This window comes from Octopus bimaculoides, chromosome 10 (assembly GCF_046866305.1).
Source record: "Octopus bimaculoides isolate indiv1 chromosome 10, ASM4686630v1, whole genome shotgun sequence".
Taxonomy (NCBI): Eukaryota; Metazoa; Mollusca; class Cephalopoda; order Octopoda; family Octopodidae; genus Octopus; species Octopus bimaculoides.
The window spans coordinates 65,253,958-65,280,039 of NC_142937.1; the positions used below are offsets into that span (position 1 = coordinate 65,253,958).

The following is a 26,082-nucleotide window of genomic DNA, read 5'->3' on the forward strand; positions in this document are numbered from 1 at the left end:
TTTAGTCGAGCAAATTGACCCCCAGGATTTATTCTTTGTAAGCCAAGTACTTATTCTATCAGTCTCTTTTGCCAAACTGCTAAGTTATGGGGATATGAATACACCAGCATCAGTTGTCAAGCAATGTTGGGGGGCAAACACACACACACAAACATATACACACACATACATACATACATACATACATACAAATATATATATATATATATATATATATATATATATATATATATATGTATATATATATATATACATACATATACATAGGATTCTTTCAGTTTCTATCTACCAAATCATCTCACAAGGCTTTGGTCAGTCCGAGGCTATAGAAGGAGACACTTGCCCAAGGTGCCATGCAGTGGGACTGAACCTGAAACCATGTGGTTGGTGAGTGAGCTACTTACTTCTCAGCCACTCCTGCACCATGTATATGTATGTATGTATTTGTGTGCCTGTGTTTGTTCCCCCACCATCGCCTGAGAACTGATGTTGGTGTGTTATGTCCCGGTAATTTAGTGGTTCAGCAAAAGAGACTGATAGAATCAGTACTAGGCTTACAAAGAATATGTCCTTGTCCTGGGATCGATTTGTTCGACTAAAGGCAGTACTCCAGCATGGCTGCACTCAAATGACTGAAACAAGTAAAAGAATATTAAAAAAGAAGATCAACAAGAAAATGAATCTCAGCAACCATTTTGTGTGCACAGTTTGTAACAGACCATGCCTTTCTTTTGCTGGGCTCAAATATCATTTGCAGACGTATGAAAAACAAGCCTCTACCAACTACACTGCTTATCTATCTGTCCATACCTGTCAATTCCATGTATACCATAAGGTCTGCAAATCTAATAGAAGCCTCAAAAGACATTTTAAGATCCACAATGACAAGAATTTAACTGCATCTTTTGGTGGTCCAAAGTGGATATGCAATTTATGTGGATGTCTTTTCAAAACATTGTCTGGTTTAAAAAACCACATCAGATGCCATGGTAGATCTAAGGTGTAAGTAGATGTGGTCAGATTCTGCATAAGATGTAGACAACTACCACATATATATGTAAATATATGCATGTGTATGTGTGTGTGTGTATAAAATCAAAATAAGTAACAAGATATCAAGTAGTAATACAGTACGACCATTTCAAGTGGCTCCATTTAATTGAACAATGCAATCCTTATATTAATCTAAATGCAGTGCTATCTTCAGCTGCACAAAAAAATATATTTATGGAATTTCAGCAGGTAGGACACATTAATATAATTTTTCTTAAATATTTTAACATAGTAAGAAGATTGAAGAAATTCATGTTGTTGCTATTGTAACAAAAGTGGCTTAGAAAAACAGACTCCAATTTCTTAGAATAGCATGGAACATAGTTGGGTCATAGAGTTGTAATTCATTTCCAATTTATTTATCTCTTTATCATCTACTAAAATCTGAGACTAGAAGACTGTGTATATTTAGAATAAAAGACACGAGTGAGTTGACAGCTCATGGCTAGCTATTGGTCATACATATCATCATAGGTATCCCTTTCTCACCAAGAGAAGAGAAACAAAACTTTAGGAAGAGTCAATTAGATAGAAGTAACTATCTATAAAAAAGACACAGAGTAGGGGTAGACTTTAAATTATAATGCTAATTACCAGTTAAAGGGGCAAAACACTAAGAAACTTAAGATGCTGATACAGGGAAAATATGTGTGTGTGTTTGTGTACATATATATATATATATATATATATATATATACACACACACACACACACACATTTATACACACACACACATTTATACACATACATACATATATATATGTACGCATGTATGTATGTATGTACGTGTATGTACGTACATGCACACATACATATATTATATTTACATATACATATATACATATGCATATATATATATATGTATATATATATATATATATATATATATATATATATATATATATATATATATATATATATCATCACAAGACTTTAGTCACCCCAGGCTGTAGTAGAAGATACTTGCCCAAGGTATCACAAGTGAAACTGAACCAAAAATCACATGGTTAGGAAGTGACGTGACCTTTGTAAACACACAACCACACCTGTGTCTATTTTCATGAAACAAGGTACCTTTCTCAAGGACACAATGTACCACTTGGTCCTGGAATCAAATCTGTCACACCCTAACCACTAGGCCTCATGCCTTCGTAAGAAACACAATCTTTCACAACTGTGTACACATATGTATATATCAACAATAGAGAGCAGTCAGCATATTTAATTCCATAACAGCTACCTCTGATGAGCATATGGTTACATAGCTGAACTGTTACCTAAAACTCTGTTAAACCCCTAGTACAAAACTGATTGGTTATATCAGCTGTAATAGATATATAACACTGTAAACTTCAATTAATATATATATATACATACACTGTTATGTTATAATATGCTGTATCATGCACTACAAACAACCATTTACTGTATATAAAATATATATATTACATACATTTAAATATTTACCCTCAGAAATGTAAAATGAATTTAAAAAATATTGTTTTCTTAGTAGATTATGTAAAGAAATGTTTTCCTTCTTCAAGCGTTCCGAGCATGCCGTTTCAGATTAATATTTTCATTTATCTTTCAATAGCAATTTATTACTTCCTGGGGAATATGTGCTCATTGCTTCCTCGGAATAATGCACAAAATCCTCCAGTGTTGGCTCTGACTTACTGTAAATAGAAGACGAATTTATAGGAGAATAAATACGGCGAGAAAAAGAAAAGAAAAAATATCCAACAAAGTTTTAATGAATATTCAAAATCATTTATCAAAAAGAAAGTATATGGTTATCGTTATTTAGACTCCAGCAAATATTCTGTTTGAGAGTTAGTTTTAGAATAGACTTCTCTATTGAATATTTCCCTTGAGTTGGGGAATATTATTTTCTTTTTATTTATTGGAAAAGGAATTCAATATTTTTCAAAAGAATCTGTTTTTTTTTTTCTTCCTTCAATATTTGAATGCTGTTTTGCTTTATTGCTCCCAAAACTATATTTGCAAATTTTTTTTTTATTTTTTCAAAATTTGTTTTTTCAAAAATAAGTTAATTTAAAAGAATAGTTTCAGAATATCTGTATAACCTTTAACATAACTTATCCTGCATTTTATGGTCATCTGAAACTAACTCCAGAGATGCATTGATACATCGTTAAAATGTAATGGCAGTGGTAATGTGTAAAGTAGTTACTTATTCCTTAGGAACTAATCCCACATTAGCGTTGCATTCAAACTCAGAATTTGGCTTCCATGTGAAGAATAACTATTCATTTGTGCAAAATATTCTCTTGTGTTGCCATGCAACAAACTAGTGAATTGTCTGGCTGGCTATTTAATTCCTAAACACTTGCTGTATAACTTCTAATCCTTTGCTGTGAGAGACAATTGCATTAATCACCTTACTTTGATACACATTAAACTCTGATAAAACTATTCCAATATTACTTACTGTTCAGACTTTCTGACTTTAAGTAGTCATAGGGCTCTGCAATTATTTATAGATAATTCTAAATTTATTTTCTCTGTTTGAATTCATTTATTTCCTTTCACAAGGCATAGTCTTGATAACATTTATGTATGCAGATATGAATATATACGGCTGTATTAATATATATAATATGAATATATAAATATATGCATAATAAGACTATAATATGATTATACAGACACACATGCACAAACACACACACACATGTATATTATAAACAAACTTTGGAAGCATTGAATGTGTTTGATATTTTACAGACAAGAAAGTAAACTCTGAATGCAGTATAACTGTGAAAACAGCAAAGAAAGATTAGGTAGTTACCCTTATAAGATAGGTTCAATTTTGCTATCTGAAGAGTAGAGGATTCAATTCCTGTAGTTGCTTGCTAGCAACCTTTTACTGTCTTTTAAGGGTAAATAACCAATCCTTCTCTGTTGTTCTCACAGCTACACAGTGTTTGAAATTTACTTTCTTGCCTGTAAAATATATATGTATTATTATATAGGCAATGGGAAGGGCATCCAGCTGTAGAAACCATGCCACAACAGACAATTGGAGTCTGGACAGCTCCCTGCTAGCCAATTCTATGTCAAACCATCCAACCCATGTCAGCATGGAAAGCAGATGTTAAATGAGGATGATGATTATGATGATATATTTAAACATGCACGCACACACACACACACACATAAACAAATGTGTACAGACATATATACACGGACAAATACACACATGCACACACACACACACACACACACACACACACACACACACAGAATCATAGTCATCATTTTAACATCCACTTTTGCATGGCAGTCAAAAGAGATGCCTTAGAGAGAAGCCCCTATAGAGAAATCAAACTACTGGATCAGGTTATGATGGTTACAGAATGAGTCATATCATGATTAATCTATGACAAACTAAATGGGATGCAGTTTAACTTCATACCTGCAGGAAGTGGTACCACCGATATAAATTTTCTTAGTGATGACTACAGGAGAAATACTTGGCTAAGAACAAACTACTATTCTGACCTTTCTTTGATTTTTAGCAGGTGTCTGATAGTGTAACCTGTTCAGTAATTTGGTGTCCACTTTGGAAACTATGTGTAAATGAATGGCTTGTGAATGTTTTATAAACTTTGTACTGAGAAGTAATAAGTGAAGTGAGAGTCAACAATGATTTCAGTGACAAATTTAGCATGTGAGTTGAGTAAGATTCAGACCTCACCCACTGGCCATCTTAATGGAGCTTAAGAGTGGCTAATGATGGACACTCTTACATGCTGATGAACTAGTACTCATAGATGAAGCCATAGAGGAATTAGAAAATTCCAGGCTTGGAAGATGAACTCAGAATTGAGAGATCTTAAGGTAAATTTAGCAAAGAAGTATGTTTTAGTAAGTAAAAAAGAATTCTGGTATCTTTAGAAAAATGGCCTTATGTGATAGGTAGAAAAGAAGTAGGTATAAACTCCATATACTGTCTAATGTAAGCTAAAAGTATGCAAGAGATATAGTGGAATCACAGACAGACTAACAGGGGACATATGCTTTGCATGTGATAGATGTACTGAAGCAGTTCATATTGTGAGCACACCAGAAATAGATTCTCTTAAATACTTAGATGGCTCCCGAAAAGTAATTGATAGCTTTTTGCTTTCAAGATTTATTTACCAAGGGGGTTATTGCTCTGAAAGTATAAAAGCAGAACAAGAATGGGCTGGAGAAAGTTCAGGGAGCTATTACCACTGCTAGCAACAAAGGTCTTTTCTGCCAGAGTGAAGGGCAGATTTTAAGATGCTTGTGTTAAAGCTGTGATCCTACATAGTGAGACATGGGCCTTGCATGCTTAGGACATGAGAAGACTAGAAAGAGGTGAAGCCAGCATGCTTTGTTAGATATGTAATGTATGTGTGTATCAATGACAAAGTACAGGGAGAAAAATTGAACACAATAAGATTCAAATGTAGTATGCAAGATTGAAGACTGCACTGGTATGTGTATGTGATGCATATAGATGAGGACAGCAATACAAAGAAGTGTCAGTTTGCTTAATGTGGGTAGAGTTTGTGGAAGAGGGAGACTGATGGAAGAATTGAAATGAAATGGCAAAGACTGACCTCAGAACTTAAGGTTCTGAGATTCCCACAGAGGAGATGACTGCTGATTGCCTTTTAGAAGAAGACCTACCCACCTCAGTGAAACTGAATTCTGAACATGTATATGCACAACTGGACCCCTCTCCTAATTTCCTCCTCAAGGCACCCCACTACCTATCATCTTTCTAACTACAATTCTTCCTTGATTTCACTTATTTTTTCTTCTGACCCAGAACTATTTCATTTCTTTTCCATCCTTGATCCACTAATACTGCTCTCTCCACCCACACTTTACATTGATTTCACCCCCACTGAGTTTCCAAATTAGCTCTCCTCATCTACCACCAAACATTTCTCACTCCCTTATTGCACTATACCTACCTCTTTCCCCCTGTACTTACACTCCTACAACGTACCTAACCACATGTGTCATCTCTCATCCTTCTGTTTACTGTATTGTCACAACTGTTCTGCTGCTCTCCCCTGTTTTTCAGCCCTGTCAGTCATCTCCTACACTCCCTATCTCCCCTAACTCTCACATCATTAGTCATTCCCTACTCCTTACCCTATTCGCCCATCAACCCTACCTGATCTTTACAGTTGTCACCCACCTCTCTTCCCCTCATCCACTCCCTATCTCTCATTTCCACCACACACTCTTGCAATCTCCACTCACCAACACTTCTATTTGTCCATGTTGCAGGCTGGACAAGGTCATCCCCCTTACATCATCTCCAGCTGTGGTGATATTCAAAAAGGAGTTACAGCAGGCTTATTCAACAAATGGGGAATTCCAAGTTTGTAGTTGGAAATGTTTTAGCTGAGGGCATCAACTAGCCAATGCCCTCATCTAAAATTCCACACATACACATTCGAGCAAGATCGTTGCCAGAGCTGAGGGGCTGGTTCCTATGCAGATGACACGTAAAATACACTATTTCGAGCATGGGCATTGATCATTACCAAAGCCGCCTCCCTGGCATGTGAAAAGACATTTGAGCAAGATCGTTGCCAGTGCCGATGGACTGGCTCCTGTGCAGGTGGCACATAAAACACACCATTTCAAGCGTGGCCATCGCCAGTTCCCCCTGACTGGCCCTCGTGCCGGTGACACGTAAAACACACACTACACTGTCGGAGTGGTTGGCATTAGGAAGAGCATCCAGCTGCAGAAACTCTGCCAAATCAGATTGGAGCCTGGTGTCGCCTCCTGGTCCACCAGTCCTCAGTCAAATCGTCCAACCCATGCTAGCATGGAAAGCGGATGTTAAACGATGATGATGATGATGATGATGACACGTCTACTTACACACAGACACAGATACATATGTATGACAAGCTTCTTTTAGTTTCTATTTGTACATTTGATATTTTCTAGAGTTTTGTTGATGATAACATTTTGGATTTATTAAGCAAAAAATACTTGATGTGGTTGAGAATATTGGTTTCACATTTTGGCACAAGGCCAATAGTTTCAGGGAAGGGAGGTGAGTCAATTACATCGGCCTCGATGATCAACTAGTCCTTATTATAGCAACCCTGAAAGGACGAAAGGTAAAGTTGACCTCAGAAGAATTTAAACTACGAATATAAAGACAGATGAAATGCTGTTAAGCATTTTGGCCAGTGTACTAATGATTCTACCAGCTCACTGCCATTTACATGGTTGAGAATAATGGCATGGAAACTAACATTAGATAATTCTATAATGTAATGTTATTGACACTTGCTGAAACCAATTTTTATAGCAATTTTTTAGCTATTTTCAAAATAGTGTTCTGGTTACGTTAAAGGTTGCTTCAAATTTTATTCCTTTGGTCTCACCAAGTCCAAAGTCATTTAACTTAGTCTACTTTATTTAAAATAATATATTTGACACAGTCTGTGTGATAGCACTTATGCCAACACCATGTAAAAGTGCTCATGTCAGTGCCACATTAAAAGCACCCAACGTGCACTGTAAAGCGGTTGACATTAGGAAGGGCATCAAGCCACAGAAACCAAGCCAAACCAGAGTGGATCTTGGTGTAGCTTCCCAGCTTGCCAGCTCTGGTCAAACTGTCAAAGGATGATGATGATGATGATGATGATGGTGGTGATGATGACAATGATGACGACGATGACATTGATGATGACGACAACGACGACAATGATGATGACGATGACGATGATGATTACGATAATGATGGTGATGATGATTCTTGTGTTTCACGTATCATACACTATAATTTCATTTTTTTCCTATATCCTTTTCTTTTGTAATTTGTAACATATCAGTAAAAATAGATCAGTAAACATTTGTCTGTTACTTCTACATACACTGATTTCTTCATTCCAGGCTCACCTCTTGAGTGTCTTTGATAACACCAAATCTGTACAATTTGATGAGAAGTACTATGATAGGATCCTGTCTATTCATTCACAAGAAGGAGAGTGCATTGCTCTTGAGGAAACCGTCCAAGCTCAGGTAAAGAAATTTATCTGAAGTTTGGTTTGTCTGTCTGTCTGTAAAATATTTAACCAATACTATTACTGCCTACATTCTCTTCTTATCCTTGGAGACAAAACAGATATATCAATAAATATCAAGCACAATTCCTCACATTCCAATTGATGACTCATAAATTTCTATATCACTGTCAATACAAGTTATGTGCTTAGGAAGATAATCAGATTAAATTGTCTCATTTGTTATTTCTTAATAGCTAAGCCAAACAAACAACATAGAGACAGTTGAGTTAAAACACTTGCGTGGATCTCACACTGATTATATACAATTCTTCATTCTGGCTTGGGATCAAATTATTATTTCAGGAAGTATTTGAAAGCATACAGTGTAAGCTGGTTATTTGGGATTGCTACATTATGTTTGTTGACCAGCCTGTTTTTGTATGTTCACAGTGATTAGCATAGAGGTGACTATGGTGGTATTGTTCTGGTTTTTGTATTATAACCCTGAGCCAATCAATGGCTTGTAAGAGGAATTGGTTGATGGAAGCCCATCAAATATGTTTACATGTGTGCACAAATGTTGAAATTCTATGGCTTAGTTTGTTACCATCAGAGTGAGATGGTAAAAAGGTGTATGCATTAAAGCCAGTTACTCTACACTTTCCAAGAGCATCACACACACATGCACATGCATGCACGCACACACACACACACGTGCACACACACACGTGCACACACACACGTGCACACACATATGCATCTTGATATGATGGTCTTCTACACAGTTTCATTTTATCAACTGCATCCACAAGGCATTGGTCAGTTTGAAGCCATATTAGAAGACACTTGCCTAAAGTGCTGTCCAGTGATACTGAAACCAAAATCCCATAATTGCAATGCAAGCTTCTTAACCACACATCCAGGCCTACTAAAATAATTCGAATTATATTGATCATTCAGTAATTCTCTCTTCTTCCTTATTACAGAGTTATTTCTGGTTAGTTTTTTTTCTTTTTTTCTGAAGTTCTCTGTATTAACTAAATTAACACTAACTTAAATAAAATTAGCTTTCTAGTAAGTCAAACAATCATGATGAGGCTCCATTATTGACTTGCAAGAGTAAATATATCATGTAGTACAAAGATAATCAAACACTGGATTATCCATCCAAATGTCAGCTCTTCAAATTTAACTAAAGCTATTACGTCAACCCAAAAAGCCAGTTTTGTTATCTTATTCTCAATCTTCTAAGATGGAGAACAATTAACATTTCTCCTTTTATAATTGAATGGTTGGTATTAAGAGAGAAGCATCAAGTCATAGGTCAAGACAAATGTGGGGGGCATGTGCTGTAGCAGTGTATGGCTGCACTCACTATTTGTTGGTATATTCTTGGGTCCTCCTTGGTGACCCATCTAGCAGAATCCAAGTCAGTCCCCTTCTCAGCAAGATATCCCCTCATCTACTGTGATCTTGTGGCATGTGGTTGACCAACACGAGGTGTTAACATTGCTGGATCCTCAGTGAATAGAATATGGCATGCAAGGTCTAATTCAGAAAATCAAGCAATATGTCCAGACAGTCTGAGCTGATACTCCTGTGTCATACAAGTAACAGGACGTATCCCAGTATCTGAGTAGTCATTGGTGGGATATGAAATCTAACTAAAGTTATTCTCTAACTGGGAGATGTTGGTTTCAAATTTTGGCACATGACCAGCCACTTTGAAGGAGGGGGTAAGTTGGTTACATCGAACCTATTGTTTAAGCGGTACTATTTTATTGACCCCAAAAGATGAAAGGCAAAGTTGACCCTGGTGGCATTTTGAACTCAGAACGTAAAGACAGATGAAATGTGGTTAAGCATGTTCTCTGGTACAGTCATGATTCTGCCAGCTTGCTGCCTTAAATAGAGAGAAGATATTACGATGCTGTTTCACTCATATCATGAGAAGGCATTTGAAATATTCCATTATGGTTTTCAGTTTTGGGGATTAAAATATTTTGATGAAAAATCACAACATACTGTTGTAATTTTTAGTCAGTTTTCTGGAAAACATTTTGTATATTAGGAATGAAAATAAGCCCTTTAAAGGGGTCCCTACACAAATGACTATTAGTGAAAAAATATAAAGGAAGGGAAAAGGGAATAATATACAACACACAATCCCATTTTATTGTCGCTAGCATAGAAAAAGCATATTTTGTAAAGTACTGTGACCAGAAAAAACATCAGTTAGTTTGTGACATTGGACCAGGTTGTAGTTGTGTGGCAGAAATTTTGACATATTAGGAAATAAATTTAAAATTGAAAGTGTAACAGCTTGCAACACTCACAAAAACAGCTCTCTCCCTACCTCATGAACAGCTTGTGTCACTTGCTGCAACCTGGTGGGGCTCATTTCTCAGACTGGCTGTGGTTATCCCAATTTTGCAGAGGAAATCAGTAATGTGGGGTCAGAGAACTCCTGAGGTCTCAATGACGACTATGCAGCAGTGCCTTTGCAATTGTGTTCATGAGGCACAGCTAAACATGCCATTTAGTCTGGGGTGTACAGCTTGTTACTCCCACTTTCCATCTTTTGCTGCTTAACCCTTTAGCATTTAAACTGGCCGTATTTAGCCTGTTTTGTGTTCAAATTGGCCAGATCTGGCCTTTCACACCAACCCTATACAGTCATTCTAAAAATAAACAATTACATCATCAACATCATATAGCTCTGGGATAATGCATGGTAAGTTCAAAGCAATGTGAATAAATAATAAGCATTGTATTTAATAGAGTAATCTGAATGCTAAAGGGTTAATTCACCTTGTTTTTCTTTCTTTTACTTTGTTTCCTTGGTGAGGTAGTTCTGAAAATTTTTTCTCAGTAATTTGTTCTTTTATACTTTTAAATGTTTTCGTCTTTCTTTTCTTCCTGTAAAAATATGTTAATAAATTTTAGATTTAGAAGCTTTGTAATACTGGTTTCAAATTTTGGCACATCATCCCCAAAAGGATGAAAGGCAAAGGTGACCTCTGAGGAATTTGAACCCGGAACATAAAGACAGATGAAATGCTGCTAAGTATTTTGCTCAGCATGCTAACATTCTGCCACCTTTGTTTTAAACCAATATTAAATAGCTAAAATGACTCTTCTGCAATATAGCTGCTAGCTAGGTTTTATAAAATCTCAGACTTCATACTTTTTGCTGATATTTCTTTAAGAATTTGGGTTTCCCATTTTATTGCAGGGCAATGTTGAGGTTTGGTTGGGTGACCTACTAAGAATATCTCGAAGGTCACTACATGGAGTCATCAGAACAGCTGCTATGGCAATTACTGACCCAACATTTAAGCTCCTTGAATTTGAAAATATGTTCCCAGCTCAGGTAAGAAATTTCTTTAATATTTCTTTATCCTTGATTCATTGAAGTTAGAGAATGAAAGGGGTTTGAAATAAGTTTTAATAGGAATTTAAACACTTATGGAAATGGAACTGATTAAGTTGTTACATTTTACTTAAAGAATTGTATTTTTTATGCACTTATTTGGTTTTTGTTGTTTTTTATTTGCCTCCTATTTTTATATATAACTTATTTTTACCTGCCTACCTGGCTGCTTTCATGTTTATGTACTAACATGCATCGCATAAATGTGAATGTTCACCACACACACACATGCACATCCACATGCACATTATTTATTCATTTTCCATGCCTGCATTGTTTGGATAGGAGTTGATTTCAAATATATATATATGCATGGCTGTGTGGTAAGAAGCTTGCTTCCCAACCACATGGTTCCGGGTTCAGTGGCACCTTGGGCAAGTGTCTTTTACTGTAGCCTCAGGCCAACCAAAGCCTGGTGAGTAGATTTGGTAGACAGAAACTGAAAGAAGTCCATCACATATATATATATATATGTATATATGTTTGTGCGTCTGTGTTTGTTCCCACCGCCACCACCACTTGACAACCGACCTTGGTGTGTTTAGGTCCCCGTAACTCAGCAGTTTGGCAAAAGAGACTGATAGAGTAAGCACTAGGCTTACAAAGAATAAGTCCCAGTGTCGATTTGTTTGACTAAAGGTGGTGCTCCAGCATGGTTGCAGTCAAATGACTGAAACTAATAAAAGAATAAAAGAATATATATAATGAACTTCTTTCAATCAAATTTACTCACAAGGCTTTCGTTGGCCCGAGGCTATAGAATAAGTCACTTGTCCAAGGTGCCATGCTGTGGAACTGAATCTGGAACCATGTTCAGAAGCAAGCTACTTACCACACAGTTGCGTGTGTGTGTATATATTTATATATGTATATATTTTTTTTCTCTCTCGCTCTCTCTCTATATATATACATATATAGAGAGAAGGAGAATTTACAAAAAAACAAAAGACAAAGATGGGTGTGTAAACAACAAACAGGTGTGTTAGTTTAACACTCGGGAAGTGAAAAAGTCTTTTACGTTCCGAGCCTTTCATCTGCTAATTACTCCGGCAGGAGCTATTCGGATAGAATGGGGCATGCCAACGCTAGGCCGAAACAGCTGTAAGTTTCTGTTTATTCCTAAATTCCTAATGTACTGTTTATTTGTAACCTCCATTGTTAATATAACATGGTATGTCATAAGCATTTGTATGTTGTCGTTTTTGTCATTTTAGTTACAAAATAAGTTAATTAACTCAATGGAATACACTGTCTGCAAGTCGATGGGTACCACATATTCTCCTCCATTTTCTAATTGCTATATATATGTATATAAAATATAAATGATATATGAGCATATGCATATATATATGTACATACCTACATCTACATGTATATATAGATGCATATCTGGGTACAGGATGTCAGAAAAAGGAACGGGAACATAAAGCACAAAAACAGACTTTGTTTACAGACAACATACACAAATACGTGTGTGTGTGTGTGTGTGTGTGTGTGTGCATGTGTGTGTGTGTGTGTACATATGTACACACTCACACATGAATATGCATTTTTTTTTTTTTTAGGTTGGTCTTCTTGGTCTGCAGATGATCTGGACACAAAACTCTGAATTGGCCCTGACTAAAGCACGTTCTGATAAGAAGATCATGGCCAACACAAACGTGAAGTTTACCGAAATTCTCAACGAACTGATTGATATCACAACAAAAGACCTGACTAAAATTGAAAGGACCAAGTTTGAAACCCTTATCACCATTCATGTGCACCAGAAAGATATCTTTGAAGATTTGGTATGTTGCCAAATTATGTTTGGGGAAGTTGGAAAGAGAATGGCATATGATCAAAAATGTGAAGTGTGATGTTTATTGTTCCCAAATCAGCTCGAATGTCTTTAGGCTTTTGAGCAAATGACGTTTTTAGATATGATTACCTCATTTCTTTTCTTAAACATCTGAAACTTGGACAACATTATTCAATGTGCCCTTCTTGTTAGTGATCTTGGATTAATAAACTTTACAATTTGAAACATACATTAAATAAGAACAGTTTCACTAATTGTATATTAATTGCTAAGATTTAATTATCATGGTTTTCACAAATACCCCACCTTGCTGGTATGGGTTGGATAAATTATTCAAGGCAATCTATTACAGATGTCGTTCATTCTTGATGCTGTTCCTTCTAAATACCTAAAATTATGAACAGGAATATGGTGTACTTATTCTAAAAACTAGAGTACACATGATAAATGTTATTAGAAGCCCCAATTTTCTGTTTCACATCAGTGTTTGCGATGTCTAATTCCACATATACATAAATACATATAAATGAGTAATATATGGATTTATGGAATCATGTGGCTATCATAGAAAACTCCTCTAGTGGACCTGGCTAGCAGACTACATGCTTCTTCTCCTATTCCTTCCTGTTTTTTTGTTAACATTAAGGTTTGTCAATTCCCTGAAATTAGATACAACATCTAAATTGATATGAAACAAAATATATTATTCATATTTATTTTTTAATGATCATGCCAAGCTAATTTTATCTAGTATTGGTCTTCTGTACATTGTATATACAAAGAGTAAATTTTGTTTGTCTACTTAGTGTAACCATAATGCTCTGGTGATCTGATGAGCTAGCCTTCTTTATCTGGATTGATTTGTAAATGTACAATGTACATTGCATAGCATGCTTATTAGTTCAGATATGTAAAATAATAATAATTTATTCCAAGCTGAAATTATTATTATGTGATGAAGGCTGCGAATTGGCTGTACTCTTAATGATGACAAGTGGTTAAATAAACATTTTCCCCTCTCATACCTCTTGACATTTTATGGTTTATAGATGTGTGTATTTTTACATGTAGATGTGTGTTTGCATATGTTTATAAATGTAAGTATATACATGTTATTTATTTCAAATCTTAGGTTCGAATGCATATCCGGTCAGTTAATGATTTTGAATGGTTAAAGCAGTCTCGATTTTACTTCAAAGAAGACACTGACCAGTGCTTGATCTCAATCACTGATGTGAACTTTAAATACATGAATGAGTTTCTTGGTTGCACAGACCGTCTGGTCATTACTCCACTGACAGACAGGTAAGGAAGGACTTTATTCTTCTACTTGTTTCAGTCAGTTGACTGCAGCCATGCTGGAGCACAATCTGAAAGGGTATTTTAGGCAAAGAAATTGACCCCAGGACTTGTTCTTTGTAAGTCTAGTACTTATTCTATCAGTCTCTTTTGCTAACCCATTAAGTTAAGGGGACATACACACACCAACACCAGTTGTCAAGTGATGGTAGTGGGGACAAACACAGATACAAAGGCACACTTACATAAACATGCATGCACGCACATACACAAACACACACACACATACAATGGGCTTCTTTCAGTTTTAATCTACCAAATCCATTCACAAAGCTCTGATCAACCTGAAGCTATAGTAGAAGACACTTGCCCAAGGTGCCATGCAGTATGACTGAGCCTGGAACCATGTGGTTTGGAAGCTAGTTTCTTACCACACAGCCACTTCTACTGTAGATATATTTAAAAACAGGAAATATTCACAGGAACTTCAATAAGTTCAAAACACATATCATAGTATGTGTAATAACATTATAGGAACAGTGGGAAAAGCTCTGTTTTGGATAGAAAATGAGCTGCTTCATAAAAAGGTTAAGATTATGATTAATTGATACAAACCTTGTATATTATTGGTATTTTTGTTGATTACTTCAGCAAGATTTTACTATGAAACACTATCCTTTTTCTTTTACCTTTTACTTGTTTCAATCATTAGAATGTGGCCATGCTGGGGCCCCACCCTGAAGAAATTTAGCCAATTGAATCAACCCCAGTACTAACTTTTTTTTTAAGCTGGGTACTTATTCTATTGGTCTCTTTTGCTGATCTACTCAGTTACAGGGATATGAACACACCAAGCAGTGGTGGGGGACAAACAGAGGCACAAAGACACACGCACAGATATACAATGTGTTTCTTACAGTTTCCGTCTACTATATCCGCTCACAAGGCTTTGGTCAGCTCAAAGCTATAGTAGAAGACACTTGCCCACTGTGCCATGCAGTGTGACTGAACCCAGAACCATATTGTTTGGATGTTAAGTATTTTAGTAAGTGATTGAAACAAGAATAAAAAAATGTTATAAAAGGATTTTTGGATATTTAACTAGTTGCCAACTCAACCTGTGACTTATTTAGAAAAGAGTTTGCTATCATCATCGGATAAAGGTATTAAGCTTTTGTATTCTTCAAACTGGAGCTGTTATACTTCATTTAAAATATAGGACCTTAATCCACTCGCTTTAATCAGTGAGAGGAAACTTATGGTATGTCACTCACATTTTATCCTCCTTTACATTTCTTCTGTATTTGTGACCACATCTCATTTTTAGAATATGTGTACAAGTATATTCTTTACTAAGTTCTAGCTCAAATTGTCAATATTAACAGGAAATGTAAGGTGGTGAGCTGGCAGAATTGTTAACACACTGGGCAAAATATTTTGTGGCATTCTGTCCATCTTTACATTCTGAGTTTAAATTCTACTGAGGTTCACTTTGCCTTTTATCTTTTTGGGGTCGATGAAATAAATACCAGTTGGGTGCGAGGGTTCCAGTTGATCTGATCAATGGAATAGCCTGCTCGTGAAATTAACGTGCAAGTGGCTGAGCACTCCACAGACACACTGTACTCTTAATGTAGTTCTCGGGGATAATCAGCGTGACACAGTGTGACAAGGCTGGCCCTTTGAAATACAGGTACAATAGAAATAGGAAGAAAGAGTGAGAGAAAGTTGTGGTGAAAGAGTACAGCAGGGTTCGCCACCATCCCCTGCCAGAGCCTCGTGGAGCTTTAGGTGTTTTCGCTCAATAAACACTCACAACGCCCGGTCTGGGAATCGAAACTGCGATCCTAAGAACCGCGAGTCCACTGCCTTAACCACTGGGCCGTTGCGCCTCCACTTAGGTTGATATAATTAACTTATACCACCACCTTGGAAACTGCTAACCTTGTGTCAAAATTTGAAGCCAATATTAACAGGAAATGTGTGAATTCTTTAGTGTTTTTAATGCTGACTACAATATCTCTATTTCAAGAATAACTGAATAAACTTTAACTTTATACTCTTATTTAAAATGTGTTAGTTTAAGCATGAAATTTCAGTAATTTTTCTTCCTTGCACTTTTGCAGATGTTATATAACTTTATCACAGGCATTGGGTATGGCACTTGGAGGTGCTCCAGCAGGCCCAGCAGGAACAGGCAAGACAGAAACAACAAAAGATATGGGCCGTTGCCTTGGCAAATATGTTGTTGTCTTCAACTGCTCAGATCAAATGGATTACCGAGGACTTGGTAGAATCTACAAAGGTAACTTTGATTCTATTTTAGGAAACAGAAGTCATTCATGTGTTTTAGTGAAGTAATGAACAAGTTGTTAAATTTAAATAATAAGATAAATCAGAATTATTTCATCAAATTCTGAGATCAATGGTCATACCCTTTCGTGTCCACAAGCTTTGGTAGCAATACTTGTTTGTAATGAATGTAGGGATTAAATAATTGGTTGGGGCATTCTTCATTTGATAGAAGTTTCTTTCATTTAATAACAGTTTTCCTTAGCTCCATATTACTTCAAAGTTTTGTAATCACAATACAAGCCCACCTCATCAGATGTCTCTGAATAATCATCATCATCATCATCATCATTGTCATCCTCTTCGTCGTCATCAATATTTTACATCCATTTACCATGCTGGCATGAATTGAATGGCTTGACAGGAACTGGTACGGTCAGGAGCCGCACCAGGTTCCATTATCTGGTTTGGCTTGGTTTTTTCAACTGGATGCCCTTCCTAATACCAACTACTTTACAGAATGTACTGGGTGCTTTCTATATGGCACCAATACCAGTGCTTTTTTTCTTAACAAATACCAAAGTAAGTATGAAAGAAACTGGACTCTGATACCATCACGGAGAAAGCCATGCTTGTATGCAAAAAAAAAGGACTGTCTGAAAACTTCATACAGTGTATCCAATGTAAACAATAGATGCACAAGAGGTGTAGAGGAATCACAGAAAAGGGAGATTTTGTATACATGAGGCGCAGAAGGGCAATAAACATTAAGAACACCATGGATATAGATTCTCTCAAAATAGTTGACAGATCCTTTTACCTAAGCGATTTAATTAGCAGAGGGTTGGGTACTCTAAAAGCGAAGTAGTCAGGGTAAGAATAGCTTGGAAGAAATTTAGATATCTTTTATCTTGGTTGGCAACAAATGGCTTCTCTCTGAGTGAAGGATGTATGTTGCTGGGGTGCAAAATGCAACGCTACAGGTAGGAAGACATGGACTAACAATACAAAGGATATGAGATTAGAAAAGAATGAAGTGAGAATACTTCACTGGGTGTGTATAATGTCAGTGTGTATAAACAATAGACTACAAATGAACTGAGAAGACAGAATATAAAAGGTAACAGTTGTTGTATACAAGATAGAAGATTGTGATGCTATGAGCATGTGATGTTTGTGGTGTATGAGGGATGTAATTTACTTTAAGCACTTGGCTGTCTGTCTGTCTACTTGCCTATCTGTCTGTCTGTATGTAGGTGTGTGTGTGTATGTATGTACGTATGTCTATCTAATCCATCTGCCAATATAATCTATCTGTCAATCTATCTATCTATTTGTCAATATTCATATCTATATCTATTTTTCTATCCATCCATCCATCTGTCTGTCTGTATGTGAGTCTGTTTTATGTATGTACCTGCATGTTTACATTTGTATTTAGTTCCTGCCAACTAAATACCACTCACAAGACATTGGCCAACCCAATACTGCAGTAGAAAACACTTGACCAAGTTATTGCATGGTGAGATCGAACCTGGAATCATGTGGTTGTAAAATGAACTTCTTAACCACACGGCTATGCTCTCACCTACATAGGACTAGTTCCTGCATATCAACACCCTCATCATCATCATCATTGTCACTGTCGTCATTGTTGTCATCATCGTCATCGTTTTTGGCATCATTGTCGTCATCATAATCATCATCATTGTCGTCATCATAATCATCATCATCATTGTTGTCATCGTTATCTTGCAGTCATCATCATCATTGTAATCAATGTCATAGTCATCGTCATTGTTGCCATCATCACTGTCGTATCATCCTCGTTGTTGTCATTGTCATCATCATCTTCATCGTCGTCATCATCATCATCATCATCATCACTTAACGTCCATGTTCCATGCTGGCATGGGTTGGACACATATCTCTTCCAATTAGAAACGATGTTAGCAGTTAATTAACTCTTCTATTGTCTGCAACCCACAGCTGCTTGCAACGTATAATAGCGGTTCCACATGTAGATTAATTTCTAAATGAGCTTAAATGAATTGAAAGCCGGCATAAAAATATGTATCAAAACCTAAACTACTAAGGTTAATTATACAGAGATATCATCGGAATGAAAAACAATTGTTTAGTCACAGTCAATGCAGAGAACACCAAAAATTCTATTAGAAACACGCAGTTTCTTCATTGCAAAAGTATTTATAATTGGATTTATAAAGCTCATAGGTGCAGGTATAGCTACATGGTAAGAAGTTTGCTTTCCAACCACATGGTTCCATGTTCAGTCCTGTGTGGCACTTTAGGCAAGTGCCTTCTATTATAGCCTCGAGCTGACCAAAGCCTTGTGAGTAGATTTGGTTGACGGAAACTGAAAGAAGCCCATTGTATTTATATATATTCTTTTACACATTTCAACCATTTGACTGTAGCCATGCTGGAACCCCCTCTTTAAAGGGTTTTAGTCAAATAAATGGACCCCAGGACTTATTTTTTGTAAGCCTAGCATTTATTCTATTGGTCACTCTTACTGATCCGCTAAGTTACAGGGACATAAACACTCCAACATTGATTGTCATGTGATGGTGGGAGGACAAACACAGACACAAAAACACACACATAAATACACACACACACGTATGCATGCATGCACACACACACACACACACACGCGCATGCACACACACATACACACACACACATACATATACATACACATGATGAGTTTCCCTCTTCCAGATCCACTCACAAGGCTTTGGTCATTTGGTCAGCCTGATGCTATAGCAGAAGACACTTGCCCAAGGTGTCATGCAGTGAGACTGAATCCAGAACCATGTGGTTGGGAAGCAAGCTTCTTACCACACAGCCATGCCTGTACTATGTGTGTATGTGTGTGTGTGTGTGTCCTACCACCACTTGACATCAGGTGTTGGTGTGTTTACATCCCTGCAATATAGCAATTCAGCAAAAGAGACCAATAGAATTAGTACCAGGCCTTACAAAAAAATAATAAGTCCTGGCGAGGTTGACTCATTTGAGTAAAATTCTTCAAGGCAGTGCCCCAGCATGGCCGCAATCAAATGATTGCTACAAGTAAAAAAATAAAAAATAAAAGAAAACTCATGATACTGAATATGTTAAAACTAAATTATAAGAATCTATGACACAAATGGTGCTTGAATGTAGCTTCATTTTTGGCAAACGTTTTGGATGCTGTTAGCTGCTCTCATTTTAAAGAGATTTAAAGTGAACTGTAGCACAATTAATGAGCTGAAACTAAGCATTGCTTCAGCTAAGTATTCATTTCTGTCTACATATGTCTGTTCTTACTCTCTCTCTTTCATCTACTGCATATTCCATTTTATTTTCATCTGAGAAATGCTGGATGGTGTTAGGAGGGGCATCTAGCCATAAAAAACCCTGCCAAAACAGACATCGAAGTCTGGTGCAGGCTCCTGCCTGGCCAGCCCCTGTCAAACCATCTAATCCATGCCAGCATGGAAGGCAGACGTTAAACGATGACGATGAGGAGGAGGAGGAAGAGGAGGAAACAAGCCCTGTGAGGTAGAGTGGTTGCTGCAGTGAGTACCGCTAGCCATTCTCTGAAGCAACACCGTCATGATCATTACCATGGGATGCAGCTGAGCTCACCATTTGTTCCAGAGTGTGTATGTGGCCCATCACCCCCTCTCCTCTATCTTCTGCTACTTTTCCCCCTTTTTTTCTTTTCCTTTTCTATCCTTCTTTTTTTCTTTCTGTTTCTTTGTATTAAAATGTTATAATTCAAAATATGATCTATTGTATAAATTGATTGTAGAAATAAAGCTTTTTGCTATATTCTTTCTCTTTATTCCAGGTTTGGCCCAATCAGGTTCTTGGGGTTGTTTTGATGAATTCAACCGTATCGAACTGCCTGTACTATCAGTGGCAGCCCAGCAGATTGCTATTATACTAACATGCAAAAAGGAACGAAAACCCCAGTTTATATTCACTGATGGAGATACTGTGGATATGGATCCTGAATTTGGTCTGTTTCTCACAATGGTAAACACTTTCTGCTCACACTTCATTTTCTAGTTTTCTTCTCAAGATTTGCTGACTTCAATCTGCTTATCTAATTCACTTAATTACTTTATTTAATAATTATTCTTATATCTGCCTCAAAAATTTATCTTGGTATATCACAAACCAGTGACAAAGTGTCTGCATGGATACTCAGTTTGCTAGAAATGGCTAAAGATTTCCCTTTGAATTGCAATTTATTTTAACTCATTCATGCCAAAATTTTTTCTAGTGAATGAAATTGCCTGAAAATTCACAGATACTATTATTTTGACCTAAATAACAACTGTAAATTCTTTTATTGAAATCCATTTGATACAGACTGTATATGCTTTAAGAACATGTTTCATTCTTTGATACAGATCATACACAAATCACAATTTGTATCAAGTATTTGTTTTACACCCTTATAAATTAAGTCTCAGTTTAAACAGATAATCAGCATGATTGGGTTAAAAAAGAAACAGATGACATCAATGAGTACATTAAATGATTTTATCCTTACTACAGTATATCTGGAAAAAAAAGGCTGGATGGTCATCGTTGGAATACCTTTCATTTGATCAGAACTAACTTGGAACTAAGTAATAAAGACTAAGCTATATACCTGCCTACCTACTAGCCTAAGATCTTCCTGCAACACATCATTCTCTTGCTACCTAAACATTTTCTTATTTGTCTAAGTTAATTATCTGTCATGTGTCTATCTACCTATATTTTCTGAATAGATAACTTCACTTTGTTTACCTGTCTACAACTGCTGTCTCAGTTCTGTTCACCTCCTTAGCATGCTGCCCTCAATGATATTGTCAAAAAGGGTTTGGGCACTACTACAAATTTCTCATTGTAACTAGAACCAACAAGGTTTGGCTAAAGGACAGCAAAATTCTTAAATGGTATCCCTTCTTTGAGGTGGCAAGTCTCAAATTTAGGATGTGATTTACATTGTTACCTTCCCTAGCAGCAACCTGCCAAGTTTGAACTACCTGTACTATCAGTGGAAGCCCAACAGATTGCTATTATACTACCATGCAAAAAGGAACAAAGACCCCAGTTATATTCACTGATGGAGATACTGTGGATATGGATCCTGAATTTGGTCTGTTCCTCACAATGGTAAACACTTTCTGCTCACATTTTACACTTCATATTTCTCAAGGTTTGTTCACTTCAATCTGCTTATCTAAGGCTGAGGATTGCAAACTGACAAATTACTAGCTGCCCTCAGGTTTATTTTCAAATATATAGTGTCAAAAACATCTAGAACTTTGGGCTTTCAACCCACTTTCCTACTCAGTCTGATCAGAAATAAGCTCCATGAGGTAGAATGTCTCTTTCAGTGCATCTCCCACACCTTTCATCTAAGTAACATATTTGGTATTTTGGCTAATGACACCACAGAACATTTGGCCAAGCCACTCTGCTTAACTAACTACTCTTGTTCATTTTATTTACTAGTGTTCTACTTGTTTACCATCAGCACCAGACCTAATGTCTGTTTTATGTTTGTCTATTTTCTTTACTTCTGTCCTAGCTGTCAGCATTAACTACCATCTGGGTTTTAGTATTTTTAGTTCTGCTATTGCTCTATTTACTTATTCATACATCCGTTCATATACATGTGCAAGTGTATATACATATGCATGGGTATATGTGGAAAAATGTGGGTATATATGTGTATGTATGTGTGTATATATGTATATGGGTATGTGTATGTATATGTATGTGTGTATGTATGTATATGTGTATATATACTTATATGTATATATGTATATATATATATATATATATGTATATATATGTATGTATGTTTGTATATATATATGTGTGTGTGTGTAATGTTTTGTTTGTGTGTATATATGTATGTGTATATATATGTATGTATGTATGTGTGTGTGTATGTGTATACATATGTATGTATATGTATATGTACATATGTGTGTATATGTGTGTGTGATGTTTTGTATGTGTGTATATATGTATATATATATATATATATATGTATATATGCATATATGTGTGTATGTATGTATATGTGTGTGTGTATATGTGTATGTATATGTACATGTATGCGTGTATGGTGTTTTGTATGTGTATTGTTTTTTTTTGTGTATGTATATATATATATAATTTTATAATATACTAGCAGAAATACCAGGCGTTGCCCGGGTTAAAGAGAATAATGAAATCTAAAAACGCCGTCTAGACTACGCATCATCTTTATATATAGAGATGTATATACACACACGCACCCAAACACACGTATATATATGTATATCAATATAAATATATAAAAGTCAATGAAGTTTCGTAAAAGAAGGTGATCATGTACATACTTTCTTGCTGTTGTGATTATAACACCTCATTGTAAACTATGTTCCTTGTTTTCCCTTGTGGAGCATATACAAATAAGTTTTTTGTTGCTGCCCACTCTTGAGCAGCCAACATACAGTTGTCCATGTGAGAAGCAGGGCTCTTCCAAGAGAAGACAAGCTACAGACAGTGTTTGACCCTGATATTTGTTTATGGACATGGCAAAAGTCACACGAAGGGGGAATTGTAGTCTTCTGAATGTAAAAGGAATGTCTGCTCCTGATGGAGTAAGAGGAATTCTTGGAATAAAGACGTCATCCCCTTTTGCACATCCAGAAAGAATGGTAGCCTCGATAACGTGTGACATCATTTTCTAAATAATGCTCATCTATTATGTTCGGGTTAAAATTTCATCAACATCAAAAATATATGAATTTTCATGGGAGTTATGGCCGTTATGCAAAGAATATAATTTCCAAATTACATAAAGACCCATTCAGTACTTTTGATGTAGTTTTGGATAAGAAAACAAATGACTAATGTGTGTGTTTGTGTGCATGTGTATGTGTGTGTGATGGGTGTATATATGTATAGATATCTGTATGCATGTATATATGTGTACATATTACATGTACATCTATATATATATATACATCTACACATATGTATACATATACACGTATGTATAGATCTATATATATATACATATACGTGTACATCTATATGTATACATATACATCTCTCTCTCTCTCTTTCTCTCTCTCTCTCTCTCTGAAAGTATTTGTCATTACAGTATCGAAATGGTGTACATATACATGTATATGTATACATATACATCTCTCTCTCTCTCTCTTTCTCTCTCTGTGAAAGTATCTGTCACTACAGTATCGAAATGTGATTGTTTCAGTTAGTGGAATAGTTTCATTTTTAAAGTGAAAGTATTTGACATGAGTGTTTTTGTTTCACTTTTGACACGTAATACTTAAATAGTGGAGGAGATATTATGTTGCCGTGTGCTCGAACTCTGCAAGAAGTTAATAATTTTTTTTGACTAAAACACAACTGGAACCCTAAGTAAGGCATGTGTAAAATTTGAATGAAATTGGTTGTGTAGTTCTCGAGTTTTAGGGATTCACACACACACACAGACAGACAGACAGACAGACACACACACATTCTCATTTTTATATATACATATATATATGTGGATGTATGTGTGTGTGTGTATGTGTTTATGACTTGTGAATTTTGCTTGTTTGTGTATGCATACATATGCCTGTGAGCGTTCACGTGTGTGCGCGCATGAACGTGTGTGCGTGTGTGTACGGGCACACACGCGGATGACTGCATGTAGGTAATAGCGTTCTTTTTGCTAAAACTTAAAAATTTTTGTTCGGTTTTCGTAATTGTGAAATTTTTTTGCCATGAACGGTTTGTGTTTTTAAACCGAATGTATTTTTTCTGATGTTATACTTATTCCTGAAGATGTGTAAAGAAATTTTAATTTATTAAGTCTCTTAATGAATTCTTTATACTGAAATATATATTGAAGAAGATAAATATGTTCATTTGAATATATACGTTTTTGCATCGTAACTCCTTTATTATTATTAATATAACCAAAAGGATCGATTCTTGAAGAGTTTGCATACCTTCACTGTCGTTTTTTTCTGCTATTTTGGTGATGATTTTTTGAGTTAGCTTACCAATTATTTTTGTTGGTAGTTAATTTATTATATTGATATATATATATATATATATATATATATATATATATATATATATATATATATATATATATATATATATATATATATATATATATATATATATATAGATAGATAGATAGATAGATAGATAGACAGAAATATATATCCATCAGGTATAATATGGCATGGCTGTGTGGTAAGAAGCTTGCTTCCTAACCACATGGTTCCTGATTCAGCCCCACTGCATGGCACCTTGAGCAAGTGTCTTCTACTTTAACCTCAGGCAGACCAAATCCTTGTGAGTAAATTTGGTAGATGGAAACTGAAAGAAACTCATCGTAAATATATACATGTGCGTGTATATTTATGTATATATTTATGTGTGTGTGTCTTTGTGTCTGTGTTTGTCCTCCCCAACATCACTTGATAACCATGTGTTTACATCCTCATAACTTAGTAGTTCAGCAAAAGAAACCGATAGAATATGTACTATGCTTACAAATAATAAGTCTTGAGGTCAATTTCTTCAACTAAAACCCTCTAAGGCAGTGCTTCAGCATGACCGCAGTCAAATGACGGAAACAAGTAAGAGAATAAAAGAATAAGAATGGTATAATACCCACCAAGTACAATATGTCCTCAGAAATCTTAACCTTCTAGTTTCCTTCTTGTATCTAAATGTCTTGTCATCATAACATTTAAAGTAAAAAAGAGTTTAATGTTTTGCCTGAGAGTATTAAACAACAAACACCTCTGACCCTTAGGTCACAGTGTTAGGGAATAATGATTTCTTTAAAAAAAAAAGCTAGTTTATTTTGGAATATTTAATTGATTTACTACATTCCAATAAACTACAAGTTTTTATTTTATTTATTTCACATTGACACAAAGTAAAACTGATCTTTCTGTGGCTTTAAAGGATTTTAATTGAACAAATCACCCCCAGTACCTTTTTAAAATTTTTTTTAAAGCCTGGTACTTCTTCTATCACAGACACAAAAACACTTACACAGATATGTATATATGTGTATATGTGTATATATATATATATATATATATATATATATATAT

The 26,082-nt window shown here is 35.7% G+C and overlaps 1 protein-coding gene across 1 annotated transcript in view; it reads left to right on the plus strand.

Annotated features, from left to right (window-relative positions):
* Positions 1 to 26,082, plus strand: part of LOC106877714 (dynein axonemal heavy chain 5) — a 435,668-nt gene that overhangs the window by 136,867 nt on the left and 272,719 nt on the right. Inside the window, exons 36-41 of the mRNA XM_089358248.1 lie at positions 7,984 to 8,112; positions 11,332 to 11,469; positions 13,095 to 13,319; positions 14,463 to 14,635; positions 16,756 to 16,934; positions 20,784 to 20,971. Of these exons, the coding sequence (XP_089214374.1) occupies positions 7,984 to 8,112; positions 11,332 to 11,469; positions 13,095 to 13,319; positions 14,463 to 14,635; positions 16,756 to 16,934; positions 20,784 to 20,971 (1,032 nt within the window). The remainder of the gene's footprint in view (positions 1 to 7,983; positions 8,113 to 11,331; positions 11,470 to 13,094; positions 13,320 to 14,462; positions 14,636 to 16,755; positions 16,935 to 20,783; positions 20,972 to 26,082) is intronic.